General features: G+C 45.3%; 1 protein-coding gene across 1 annotated transcript in view; it reads right to left on the bottom strand.

Annotated features, from left to right (window-relative positions):
• Positions 1–647: 647 nt before the first annotated feature.
• The window catches only part of TTLL11 (tubulin tyrosine ligase like 11), a 53,870-nt gene continuing 39,917 nt past the window's right edge, over positions 648–14,600 (bottom strand). Inside the window, exons 7-8 of the mRNA XM_054998213.1 lie at positions 8,838–8,944; positions 648–1,422 (exon numbers count right to left, since the gene is read on the bottom strand). Coding sequence (XP_054854188.1) covers positions 1,142–1,422; positions 8,838–8,944 — 388 coding nt within the window. The 3' untranslated portion in view covers positions 648–1,141. The remainder of the gene's footprint in view (positions 1,423–8,837; positions 8,945–14,600) is intronic.

Below are 14,600 nucleotides of genomic sequence, written 5' to 3'. Positions count from 1 at the left end.
GCAAAAGACATAAATCAGTCAGTGCAAAGAGCTGTGTTCTGGGAACACACCGCCAATCGTGAGACAAATTCTAGATGTCATTGCAGAGAAGGAAGCACTTTTCAGCTTGTGAGCACCTTCAAATGCTCTACAGAGCAGTGGCGGCAGGGCGGGGGGGAGTTTCAGCTTCAGCTGTGAGACAGATGCCAAAATGCAGAGCCAACTGTTTCATTGTTATAGAGGAGGGGGGAAATTACTTTTATGAAATTTGACCTAGGATCCAAAATAGCACCGCAAAAATCCTGGACATTTCTTTTAATTGTGCTAAAGGCAAATTGCTCTATATCTGTCTTGCCAGGGCTCTGATCCAATGTCCACACAATGTAGGGTGGCCACAGGCCACCTCATTGCACGGAAAGATATTCCCCCACCCACCACCCACCTTCACATACAGCTCTCTGAGGTTCCAGGCAGGAGATCTTTTTCAGCACTTGCAACCTGATATCCTTTAACTGGGGATGCTGGAAATTGAACAGAGGACCTGCTGCATGCAAACCTACCATGTGCCAGAATATTGGGGGGGCATGGCTCTGCCTCCTTATGCTCAATCAGAATGAAATGAACCATCACAAGGTGGCTGAAATAAATATATAGGATTTTAGTTTACCAAAATCAACATTCTCTACTCTTGCTAGTGGCAATTCAATGCACACTTTCTAAATCTCACCCCCATCCATCTCCTCCCCACAAACCAAACATGGCAGCTGTTTCCTCCCAGACACAGAGACTTCAGGAAGGCAGGACCCAGGCTTGACTCTCTTCAGTGAGATGATTCCCCAACAGCCACATGGTGTTTCTGGCGTGCTTGGCTTTCATGGATGACTTTTTTCTAAGCTGAAAAGAAGAGCCAGCCTGTAGATCCAGTTGCAGCCTCTTAGGGGACATTGTAAATCATTGGTCCTTGGACAGCCATTGTCAGGAGGGAGAAGCTGTGCCACAGAGATCTTGATGGAGCAGCATCCATCAGGTAAGCCGCAATAAAGTAGCGGTGATTCTGAGGTGGGCGGCAGGGTCCCAGGTGCCTGCCTCACCTCCCATGGCGCGCTCAGCCAGCTTTGGGTCTTTCAGACCACATCTCTTCCCTGATGCAAACCGAGCTGCCTCAGGGCCGAGAACTTCTACAGTCAACAAACTTGACAGGTCTGTGGTTCAGAGAAGTGTGAGAGGCAGGCCGGAGGTGCAGTCTATCTTGCTGGCAGGTGACAAGGGCCGGACGCCGCTCAGGGCCCCCACGGCTACACGCCATGCGTTTCTCATCCAGCTCAGCCAGGTTGAACTCACAGAAGTCAGTTAGCAGCTCTACTTGCTGATGGAGGGAGACAGATTTGTACCGTCTCTGTGCCAGAAAAAAGAAGGCGTCCACAAAAGCTTGCAGGCCCATCCCTTGAACAAAAAGAGGGTGAGCATTAAAAGCCAAAGGAAGCATTGCAATCTACAATATTCTGACCTTCAAAAGAACATCCTCCCTACCTCCCCTTCCCCTTCCAGGTGACTGGATAATCTTTGGGATCATGAGGAGCATTCACTACAGTGTCAAGGAATGCTCTCTAACCTTTTAACTGCTCAGGGGCAAAGGGGCCAACAAGAAAACAGCGACAAGCCACACAACTTAAGTGGACAAACTCTAAAATCATATCAGAGGCCACTGGGCTCTGTCTGGTGTACAGGCAAAGAAGAAGGTTGGGAAGATGAATGAGAAGAAGGCCTCAGCAGTACAGTTGAAGGGGAATGGGGTGCAGTGGCTTGTTCTTGGGTAGGGTTGCAGACTGCAGCTGGCAATCCCTAGGAGAAATTGGGGCAGGGGGGAGGGAATGGCACTCTGGTGAACTTAGGTCACTTCTGGTAAAACTGGAAGTGACATGGTGGATGCTCTAGTATTTTAGAAAAAATCTCTATAGTAAAACCATTGAATTTTTCGTAAATGCTAGAGCATCTAAAGAATCACTTCCTGTTTTTAGTCATCAATATACTGTGACACCAAGCCATACCCCCTCCAACTTCTCTCAGAGATTGTTGTCTGTGGCAAGCAAACTTACTCAAGAGGAAACCCTCAGAGCCCCCTGCAACTCCGATCATTTACTCGCTCCCAAGCACCCCTTCAAAGGCTGAAGAAATTTGCATGCGCCCAGCCCCAACTGGTAGTATTTCAAGCTTTATTTTATTCTGTACGCTTTAAACTAATTTGTAAGCTGCTTGCAGCCACAAAGAAAGGTAAGGTATATATATTTTAATACACAGATAAAACAAATCAGCAGAAGCCAGCCCTCTTGCCACGTTCACCAAGTGCTCTTTGTGAGATGGTTTGCCATCCACTTCGGAAGTAACCCTAGCTGAAGATTCTGGTGAGGAATAAAAATACAGCAGAGAGAAACTGTTCAAACATGTCCTGATTTTGACATCTGCCTGGGAAATGAAACACAAGAAAAAGTATGTCTGTTAACTACTCAGCCAGCCATAAGACATCAGTGCTGGGCTGCCTTTAATTGGAGGGTGACAAGCTGGGAACGCCTGCATGGGCCACCCCCAGGGCCATCATGCCTCAGTCTCCACTGGCCTGCCAAGCCTCCTCCTCTCTTTCTACTGAAGCTCCACCTGTAACCAGAATAATTCCACTCGAGATTGCATAGGCGCAGTCTGGAGCAGATTTTTGTCCTCATATTGAGAAAAACTCTTCTTTTTAAAAAATCGTACCTGGTGATTTTTTAGGTCTGGTGGGTGAAGGAGAACGGAGACCAGCTCATTAACAATAATCCGTGCTTTCTCCCAACCTGGCAGTGAATTAAAATTTTAGGCTTAGTACCTAATTAAGACTCTGTGCCCCACTGTACTTTCGTAGCCTGCCAGTAATAAGGAACTTGTGATGGGCTCACTCGGTTAAGGGCAAACCCTGGAGGGGAATCGTTTCCAGATAAAACTTCAAAGTGCATAGATTGTATTATTTTTGTAAACTCAATTTGGGCTTCTCGAGGCAGCAGGGGAAAACCCTCTTTTGAAACAGAACAATTACACTCTCAAGTATAATTTCCCTCAACCGAGGGCTGCAATTGGGGTCACTCGTGAGGTGGGCGACAAACTGACTGGCAAATAATGCACCCGGTTTATCGGTGCTAAGCAGCTGCCAATTCTGTTATTTTATCAGTTGTGGTGAAATGGAAAGGGAGGGGAAAGACATCCCCCCCCCACTGCCCCATAAGTGACACTCCCCTGGAGCTTTTACAAAACGGGAGGGGGGGAGGTAGAAACTATTTTACTAGGAGAAAAACAGCTATTTTTATGCAACTGAACAGCTGGAAGCAAGACCACACTCAAAGCTGCACCATGGTAGGCAGTTCAGAAATGTCACCAGCTGCCAGGCAAAAAGCAATAGCCTTTAATTGACTTCGTAGTTTTGAGATCAGTGGGGATCGTTTTGTTTTTACAATATTATAACAGCCTCTCTGAAACTGGGGAGGGATTGCTGGCCTTTAACTGGGTAAGGGGCTTTGAAAAGGAAGTGATACAGTCAGGCCAGAACTCACACGCAGCCCCTCAGAAATATCTTGTGGGTGTGTTCAGTTGGACAGATGCCACATGGTCCTTAGACTGGTAATGGGGTGAGAGGCAGGGCAAGTGGTATTCTCAGTGGTATTCTGGGTTCTGGCGTCCTCATTCATAAGACTCGAACCCACATGATGTTATTTTGTGAGCACTGTGTGAAACATGGCAGAATAGGCAGAAGTCCAAAATGTATTTAGATGTTTACAGGGCTTTTTTTTCTGGGAAAAGAGGTGGTGGAAGTCAGTGGTGGAACTCAGGACCACATAATGACATCACTTTGGGTCAGCTAGAACAAGGGGGGAGTTTTTTAAAGTTTAAATCGCCCTTGGAGAAAATGGTCACATGGCCGGTGATTGCCCTCCGTGCCAGCGGCACAGAGGGCAATGTCAACTCCCCTCTGTCTGGAGATCAGGGGGCGGGGCCACCGGCCATGTGACCATTTTCAAGAGGTGCCGGAACTCCGTTCCACCTCGTTCCAGCTGAAAAAAAGCCCTGAATGTTTATAACCCACTTTTCTCCCCAATAAGGACCCAACACAGCTTATAACATCATTCTTCCCATCCTCCATTTTATCTTCATAACAACAACCCTTTCAGGTAGATTAGGCTGAGAGAGTGACTGGCCTAAGGCCAGCACAGTGAGGATTTGAACATGGGGTTCCCAAGTCCTAGTCTGACACTGTAACCACTACACTTACTGTCTCAAGTAGAATCCAGTCTAATTAAGAAATACCCAGTGACTCTACCAAAACCCACAACTACTTATACACTTAACAAGGTGTTCAAAGAAGCCCTGAAGCCACTTAATCCAATCTTAATTAGTGTATTCCTGATTATTAGGTGAATTTGAAATTTTGGGGGACATTCCATGACACCACACCTACACAGACAATTGTGGGGTTGGAGAGACCCATAGATAAGTAGGGCACACTACCCTCTCCTCTTGTTTCTCCCATGACTAGTAGATAGGCACTGCACTATTCTTTTGGTTGTAGACCAAAAAGAAAGTGATAGTAAAGAATACCAGGTGCTCTTTATCATCCAAAGAGTATCTCCACATTTGTAGTTTTGTCTCTTGTGAGCAAGACAGGGATTCTTCCCAACCTCCCCTGGCACGCAACCCTCTAGCTTTCATTCCTTGGCATAAAACTTCTGCCTGGATATTAAAATAAAGCTCATCCATTGCCATTTTTAATAAAACCTGACAATTAAAATCATTGCAAGAGACGCAAAACGAACATTTAAGGCTTCCCGTCGTTAAGGTTCATCAAGATCCAGAGCACATATTAAAAACCTGGTAGGGAACAGAAAGGAGTCATCCCCTGCAAAATAAATGTCATCATTTTCCAAATGTGGGTTTTTAATTTTGCCTTTCCATGCACATCTTCTTTTTACGGGCCCTCCGCATGAGGCCATTTAAGCTCCATCTCCCCTTAGATCAAATTTATCAGCATTCAGTCTGGAAAGCTCAGGGCATCCGTGGGTTATACTTCCCTCGGCACATGCCTGAGAATTCCATTTGCTTCACTGAAAAATCTACAAGTATAAAGAGACAAAGCAGCCTTTGAAAAGTGCTGCAATAAGGTGGCAAACAGGGATGGCCACCTCCCTAAATTGGCAGTTGCATCGCCATATCCCTAGACCCAAGTAGCAGCTGAGACACTGGCCCAAAGAGGCCTCCTCAGAGACCTTGCATGATTTGAGAGATATGAGACCTTCAGGTTTAGAGGAACGGACTATGGACCGCCATTGAAAGAAGCCGTGCATTGGCATACTGAATTTAATTAAGCAGATCAACAGAGTAAACATCCTGAACTCTTTAAGGAATTGCCTCACTAATTGTTCAGCTCTTCACTCCCATGTAAATCCTTGCTTGGGGTGCCGAAAGACCCACCAAGATGCTACAGGACCATCTTCTCCCATATCAACCCATGCACAAGATCAGCACCAAAGTTCCTGCTCTCTGGGCCCACACTGTCTGGTGGATGACTATTAGCGACAGGGCCTTCTCTGTGGTGGTGCTTCACTCATGGGATGCCCTCCTTGGTTTTGTCTGGCCTCTGGTCTGTTAAGGTTCATTCGCCAAGTGAAAATGTGGCAGTTTGCCCAGGCATTTTGTTAACAGGTTTTGTAAGCTGTACTCTGCTTGTTTTAACATTCCGTCCCTTGCTGAGATTGCTTTATTGTGTTGAAGCTCTTGCATTCTGCTGTACTCATCCTGTTTTATTATTGTTCTATTGATTTTATTTATTTTTATTTATTTATTTTATTTATGCCATTTATAGTCCCTTTTTCTCATTGAGACTCAAGACGGATTGCACAGTGTGAGATTAGTACAGTCAATTTCGAGGACATTTCCATAAACAATGTCATAGGGTAAATAAACACAGTTTTACACTAATTGTTCAACTCTTCACTCTCGTGTAAATCCTATGCAAATCCCAGAAGCAGAGCTCCCACAGGAAAACCAGAGTGAGGGCATGTTAGAGCAGCAGCAGCAGATCCCTCTGCTGTCGCTGCAGCTGGAGCTTTGCCGGCCCAGCGGCTTTCTCAGGAGCAGCTCCCCAGGGGCAAGCAGCCTGCCAGACGCAGGGCATCCTGGGGGAGAGAGCAGCAACTGCCCGCCCTCGAATGGAGCCTGAAGCTGGCAGGCAGCGAGCAGTGGCAAAAGGAGCCGCTAAGGCTGCTGCCGCTGCTACTCCACCATCTGTTCTTTAAAAAGGAGAAGGGAAACTGAGAGGGGAAGGAGTCTCCAACTACGCTTCCCAGGTAAATTTGTGGTACCAATCAAGTGCTCTCCACGTGTAATGCATCCCTTGTAGCTTGGCTCTGGAGCAATATGGCTGCTAACCCTCGGAGCTGTCCATGGTCCCTTATTTGAGGAGATGCATCAGAGACATTTCTTCTCAAATTATGCATCCAACAAGATTTGGAGGTATATAAGTAAGAGTTAGTAACCCTAACTCAAAATAGTAGGTAACAGAGGTTCAATGGCACCTTAAAGGATGATGAGATCGTACAAGTTAAAGCTTACTTCATCAGATGCATCTGACAAAGAGAGCTCTGACTTACAAGATCTTATCATGGATTTTCTATTTCGTGAGATGTAACTCATGAAAGTTTATGATGGAATAAATTTTGTTCGTCTTTAAGATGCCACTGGACTCTGTTTTTTCCTGCTGTTGTAGACTAACACAACTACCTTTCTGGAACGATCAGCTTCTTAGAGTAAAAAACTCTTCATAGTCCAATACTATTATTGACACTCGTCAATATAAAAAAAAGTAACCAAGATCTTGTTTCCTCACCAAAAGAGCAAATTTTCTTGAAATAGCTTGATTGTGATACCTACCTTTGCTATGTAGGTATCAACACATAACAGCGCTATTTAATTGCTTTGAGCTTCTCTTGGCAGTGTGAGGAAGCACTGGCTAGAATGTATTCGCTTGCTTTCTGGGAGACTCCTCTGATTAGCAATACTGGTTGCTTGTTTGCTTTATGAAGACACTGCCACTTAGACCCTCGGTCTTTTAATTGGTTTAATTAGGGTGCTGAAGAATCAAACAGTGAGTTTAGAGTTTTATCTCACTCTGGGTTTTAACTATCCCAACAAAATCTGGCACGACATACTCCTTACACATGTTAACTAGCTAAACCATGACTAGAGAATGGTTCTTGTATTTCTCTTGATTAGATCTGAATTTTACATCATTACATGTCATACTGCAATTTCTGCATTTCATGTCTCTGCTGCTGTTGTTTGTTTTCAAACTTCCTATATGAAGTATCTGTGGGCTCTGGCCCACAAAAATGTATGCTGGAATAAAATGCATTACTCTCTAGGGGGCTGCATGACACCTGCTTATTTTTGCTGCAAAGGCTGACATGGCTACCCTGCTGGAATTAATATTTCTCCACATACTTGAGTGTGCACAAGCCCTGTTTCACTGCCCTTGCCTGTTCAGTTTGCTATCACAAGAAATTATGGCAGGGCACATAAATGTATACATGTTGATGAATATTTTAGATATTTGTACCCTGTCATGGAATCCAAGTTGGCACATGAAGATTCCTCACAGGCCCTTAGATGTAGCTAATTATTACTACCATTTCCTCCCTGTAAGTCATCTGCAAAGAACCAAAGGCACTCCATTGCCAACAGATGAGACACCAGGGCATGGATACCTGCTAAAGGTTGCTAGTGCCTGAGTTCTGGCAGTCATGTTTTCTTAGAAGGTGGTGCACAGATGTGCTTAGGCATGGCAGCCAGGGCCACAGTCAGTGGAAGAGGTCGGGGGGCAGCATCTGGTGGACCCCCACAAAGAAGCACAAGAACAGCCTTGCTGGACCAGGCCAAGGATCCTTCCAGTCCACCTTTTAACAGCAACCAGGCTCTACACAGCTAACAAGTACAATCCAGGACAAACGACTTGATCTAACAAAAACAAAAAGATCCCTGAAAATCCGCACAACAGCTGTATTTTCAGGGAAAGGAGGAGAATTTTGTTACCCTGTTGCAGTGTAAATAAATACTGTTTTTCACACTGCCCATCCTGGTCAGCAAAAACAAAAAAAGTGATGCTAATAAATAACACACACACATGCACACAAACACACACAGACAAATCTGCATTAGCAACATCCCACAAGCAGATTCTGCTTATCTGCAGCAATTTAAGATGCAAACCAAACACCAAACGCTAATCCAGAATTAACAATGGGCCAGATGGTAATGCTTGTTTGAAGCAATAAACATGAAAGATAGCTTCCTGTGGCTCTGATTGCCGATCAATTTTAGTACTTGCTAATGAAATTCAGAAACTTGGACATTTCTGCTAACTTATTTCTGCAGCAGAGTGGCTTTTGGGGTGATATTTGAGGGAAAGGGGTTGGTAAATTTTCAAATGCCTCAGCAAAATTTTAGCAATGGTTTTGAATATGAGAAGTCTGGGGCTTTAATGTGAAAACTAATTTGGCTACTTACCTTCTACAGGTTCTAATTTCAGCCTGTCCCCTACAAATCTACCCTGTTTGATTGTCATGTACATTTATTATCTTGTTTGTTAAATGTAAGCTTTGGAATGGTTCCCCCTTTTCCTTTAGAACCAAGAAGCTGTTTTCTATGTTTTAGTTAGCACGAGGACACACAAAAGAAGCAGAGGTAGAAAGCCTTTGAGAATTGTTCTAGGAAAGGGAATTAAAACCCATGGGAATCCACAGACAGTCTCTCCAGCCTTTCCCGAGGCTGAAAAAGGGGATTACCTGATTCTCTTTGGTCTACTCCGAAACCATTCCATTTTCTGTTGATGTCAATGTACAGTATGTCTGCAGCCGCCATGCTGAAGCCATTGCTACTAATCTTGCAATTTCTTGGGAGCATGAAAAGGTGGAAGGGAAAAAACAGGAGAAATTAAGAAGGGATTGTCTGGGAAGGCACAAGTGGAGAAATGCTTCCAATGACAGCATCAGACAAACCAGCCCCATCAACTAAGAAGATGGACAGAAGTCTCTGGTTCAAATCTCAATTCAGCCATGAACTCACAAGTCAGCTTTAGGAAAGATGCTTTCTCTTGCCCCTTGTCCTTTCCTCCTTTCCTACAGCACCTGTTATTCAGAGGTGTACTGCATGGAGGTTGCATTTAGTTACATGGCTACAAGGATAAATAGATCTGACTCCAATCACACCCACATTAGATTACGGCAATGCACTCTACATGGGAATGTGCTTAGAATGTTTGGAAGCTTCACTTGATCCAGAACACAGATGCTAACTGACATAGTGGTGGAAAGTGCCGTCAAGTCGTAGCCTACTTATGGAGACTCCTGCTGGAGTTTTCAAGGCAAAGTCACTAACAGATGGTTTACCATTGTTTGCATATGCATAGTGATTCTGGTTTTCTTTGGGGGTCTTGGAGGTCTCCAGTTACCAACCAAGCCTGACTCAGCTTAACTTCTGAAATCTGACAAGATCCCGCTTGCCTAGGCTATTAGGGTACAGAGAATGCATTTCACCAGTACTGAAAGAACAGCATTTCTAGGAACAATTTGAAGTGCTGCTTCTTACTGCTACAGCTCTAAAGTGTCTAAGACCCAGATAATCTTGAGGACTGCCTGATTCCACCAACAGACGCCCCACTGTTCATTGTTAGAGACCCTTATTCTGGGTGCACCCCTTCTTCTGAAGCAAAATGGACAGCTACAAGAGACAAGACCTTCCCTGTGCTGGTGCCTCATCTAGGGAAATCCTTCCTTGCTTTCATTCACTTGGCACCTTGAGTTTTAGACAACAGGTGAAGACATTGGTGAAGAAATTAGTGCCTTAATTTCTCTATTAATGTTCCCCCAACTCCTTGAGCTGCTGCTGCTTCCCCTTTTCAGCTGCTTGATGTTATCATTTTTATTATTGATTTATGTATTTTATTAACACTCTTTAAACTGTTTCAAAATCTATGATGGAGCATAGAAATATTTCAAACAGAGGGATGAATGGATGAATGAATGATCATCCAACAAGAGATCATCTCCCATTCATCACTCATTATGCATCCTCTTCTCCTGCTCTGTTGTCTTCCCCACTGATGTCATCTGCACAGTGAGTTCCTTATGAGCAAAGGATGACTTGTGTGTGTGTGTTTATATTCCTCTACAAAGCACAGCAATATAATAATAATGCCTATGGAGAGTTACTCTAAGCCTACTGCAATCAATGGGTTTCGACTGAACGCTACATAGGAATGCACTGTAAAATACTAACAATGGTAATCATTTCATTGGCTCCTTCTCCAATATCTTCACCTTAGTTGGGACAAATCCCAAATCTGTGGCTGCATCAAGGCTGCAGTTAAGGATGCTTCTGAAATTCTTATCATCCAAATTCTTCCATGGATTTTGGAGTTCCAAATTGCCCAGTTTTATTTCCAAAGTGAAACTGGAACTTTAGCAGTTCACTGTTTCTTTTTCTAAAAAATTCCAGAAGTGTGTACAGAAGGCTGCACCTGCACAGTTTGCTGCAGCTTCCTGATCTTTCACTTAACTAGTGTGTTTTTTTGCTCCATACACATTACGTTTTCTATGTACACATGTGCATCTAACACTGCAAAAAGCAAACTTGATGTGACTGAATGCCCAACTGCATTGGTGTAGCGTTCTACACAGGAGCACAAGTGTACATCTTTCAAAATATCACCCCAAAAGAACTTTGATGCAAATCATATGTATAATCAGATCAATGGAGTATTTTTGAGTATCCTTTGGGGAGGGGGAAAAGATACAAATTAAGTGAAAGCTACAGGAAAATCTGAACACACCAATTCTAAAATCAGCTTTAGACATCCTTCTAGTTAAACCAAATTTGAGAGCAAAACTTCACAACAAAAAAAAGAGAGGAACGTATCAGTGGAGATTCTCTCATTCCTAGCAGCAGCGCAGAATGTGATCAACTGTGCACAAAGCTGAGCTTCCTGAGAATGTTCAGCTTCCATTTAAATGAATACATCAAGTTTCTAGTAGGGGTGTGCAAGCCAAAAATTTTCGGCTATAGCCGAAAGTAGAAAGCCGAAAGAAGATTCTCTATCGTTAAAGCCGAAAGCCGAAACAAGAATCTCTTTCGGCTTTCGGCTTTCGGGATTCTTTCGGCATTCTTTCGGCATTCTTTCGGCTTTTTTCTATGGGAAAATGCCTCCGTCTTCCAGGACGCCTGGAGGAGGCATTTTCCCACCGAATAAGCCCAAAATTGGTGGGAACCTTCCTCTAACCCTTCTCTAACAACCACCCAAGTTTCAGACAGATTGAACTTTGGGGGGCCCCCCATCCTCCCATAAGAAAGCGAAGGAGCAGCATATTGTTAGCATGCTGCTGCTCATCTTTCTTCATTTCCTATGGGGAAAAAATGAAGAGGCAGGCTTCCTTTGCCAGGGGTGGCATTTTGCATGCAAAATGCCCCCTTACCCTCAGACGCCCTTCTCCCACCCCTCCTCCCACCCCCCACCAAGGCTCAGCCTGCTCCCACTTGGGGGGGCCATTTCATGGCCTCCCCAAGTAGGTGCTCTGCTCTCATCTCTACCACTGACAGCTGGGGGAGGCTTGTCTTGCCAGGGGTGGCATTTTGCATGCAAAATGCCCCCCAGCCCTCTGGGGCCCTTCTCCCACCCTTCCTCCCACCCCCCACCCAGGCTCAGACTGCTCCCACTTGGGGGGGCCATTTCATGGCCTCCCCAAGTAGGTCCTCTCAGCCCCTAAAGTCCACCCCTTACAGCCCCACACAAACCCAATTCCCCCCCAGCTGCCACACACAGACCCAAATCCCCACATTAGCCCCTCACAGACCCAAATCCACCCCCACCTGCCCCACACCCATAACCCCAGGAACAGGCTGGCAAAGGCCAGCCCTCTCCCTTTGTTCCCTATGCTGGGAACTTCTAAACTCTCTTTCCCTGGGCAATTCTGCACAGCCCAGGGGTGCCACAATGGTGGGCACACTTCTGAGTGCCAGCTGGTCCCTGTGAAAGAGCACCTGAACCACAGACACCCTCCCTCAAATTCCCCCACCACCTACAGAGATGGCTGGCCAGCCAGCCCCATTGTTCCCTATGATGGGAACCAACTGCACAACAAAGAATAAAACAAGAACAACACAAAATAAAGTTTTAAAAAAATTATTTTCTCCCTTCCAAAGTACAAGTAGGCAAAGCATTATGACACATTACACCAGCAGTCCCCCACACAGAAAAATTAAAACAAAACTCACTTAACATCAGAGAATCACAAAACACGATTCCTGTCAAAAACACTTTATTTCTTGAACAGCTTTAGGTTACACAGCAGGGGGGAATACCAAAGGGCATGGCAGCACTATCTTACACAAAAATAACACAACTCACTTAACATCAGAGAATCACAAAAGCACAATTCCTGTCAAAAACACTTTATTTCTTGAACAGCTTTAGGCTACACAGCAGGGGGGGAACACCAAAGGGCATGGAAGCAGTATCTTACACAAAAATAACACAACTCACTTCACATTAAAGAATCACCCCAAAAAATTGCTGTCAAAAGCACTTTATTTCTGTAACTGCTTTAGGTTACACAGTAGGAAGGCACCACAGAGCAGGAAAGCAGTGTACTACACAAAAATAACACAACTCACTTCACATCAGAGAATCACACAAACACAATTGCTGTCAAAAACGGTGAAGTGGGTTGTATTATTTTTTGTAGTACATTGCTATCATGCCCTGTTGTGCCCTCCTACTGTGTAACCTAAAGCTGTTCAAGAAATAAAGTGTTTTTGCCAGGAATTGTGTTTTTGTGATTCTCTGATGTTAAGTGAGTTGTGTTATTTTTGTGTAAGATAGTGCTGCCATGCCCTTTGGTGTTCCCCCCTGCTGTGTAACCTAAAGCTGTTCAAGAAATAAAGTGTTTTTGACAGGAATTGTGCTTTGTGATTCTCTGATGTTAAGTGAGTTGTGTTATTTTTGTGTAAGATAGTGCTGCCATGCCCTTTGGTGTTCCCCCCTGCTGTGTAACCTAAAGCTGTTCAAGAAATAAAGTGTTTTTGACAGGAATCTTTGTGATTCTCTGATATTAAGTGAGTTGTGTTATTTTTCTGTGTGGGGGACTGCTGGTGTAATGTGTCATAATGCTTTGCCTACTTGTACTTTGGAAGGGAGAAAAAAAATTTTAAACTTTATTTTGTGTTGTTCTTGTTTTATTCTTTGTTGTGCAGTTGGTTCCCATCATAGGGAACAATGGGGCTGGCTGGCCAGCCATCTCTGTAGGTGGTGGGGGAATTTGAGGGAGGGTGTCTGTGGTTCAGGTGCTCTTTCACAGGGACCAGCTGGCACTCAGAAGTGTGCCCACCATTGTGGCACCCCTGGGCTGTGCAGAATTGCCCAGGGAAAGAGAGTTTAGAAGTTCCCAGCATAGGGAACAAAGGGAGAGGGCTGGCCTTTGCCAGCCTGTTCCTGGGGTTATGAGTGTGGGGCAGGTGGGGGTGGATTTGGGTCTGTGAGGGGCTAATGTGGGGATTTGGGTCTGTGTGTGGCAGCTGGGGGGGAATTGGGTTTGTGTGGGGCTGTAAGGGGTGGACTTTAGGGGCTGAGAGGACCTACTTGGGGAGGCCATGAAATGCCCCCCCAAGTGGGAGCAGTCTGAGCCTGGGTGGGGGGTGGGGGGAAGCGTGGGAGAAGGGCCCCTGAGGGCTGGGGGGCATTTTGCATGCAAAATGCCACCCCTGGCAACACAAGCCTCCCCCAGCTGTCAGTGGTAGAGATTAGAGCACCTACTTGGGGAGGCCATGAAATGGCCCCCCCAAGTGGGAGCAGGCTGAGCCTTGGTGGGGGGTGGGAGGAGGGGTGGGAGAAGGGCCCCTGAGGGTGAGGGGGCATTTTGCATGCAAAATGCCACCCCTGGCAAAGGAAGCCTGCTTCTTCATTTTTCCCCATAGGAAATAATGAAGAAGATGAGTAGCAGCATGCTAACAATATGCTGCTCCTTCGCTTTCTTATGGGAGGATGGGGGGACCTGCTTTGGGGGGCCATAACATGGCCCCCCAAAGTCCAATCTGTCTGAAACTTGGGTGGTTGTTAGAGAAGGGTTAGGGGAAGGTCCCCACCAATTTTGGGCTTATTCGGTGGGAAAATGCCTCCCCCAGACGTCCGGGAAGACGGAGGCATTTTCCCATTGAAAAGCCGAAAGAAAGCCGAAAGAATCCCGAAACGTTTCGGCTTTTTTCTTTCGGCTACCCGAAACGTTTCGGCATTCCCCGAAACGTTTCGGCATTCCCCGAAAGAAGCCGAAACACTTTTGTTTCGGCATTCTTTCGGCATTCTGAATGCCGAAACGCACATCCCTAGTTTCTAGCCCAGGTGGACGGAAAAATATGTTTAAAAGCGTGGTTACTAAAGGCCCACAAATCAATGCATGGATGGAAGGAAGGAAGGGTATGATAGTCTTCCTTAGTCAATTCAGAAATTCCCCAAATACCTAGGAAAAGTTCCAACCCAAGTATTCTATGTGACGCCAACT

This window comes from Eublepharis macularius, chromosome 14 (genome assembly GCF_028583425.1).
Source record: "Eublepharis macularius isolate TG4126 chromosome 14, MPM_Emac_v1.0, whole genome shotgun sequence".
Taxonomy (NCBI): Eukaryota; Metazoa; Chordata; class Lepidosauria; order Squamata; family Eublepharidae; genus Eublepharis; species Eublepharis macularius.
Note: the sequence above shows the minus strand (reverse complement) of the source record. Positions and strands in the feature narration are given on the sequence as shown.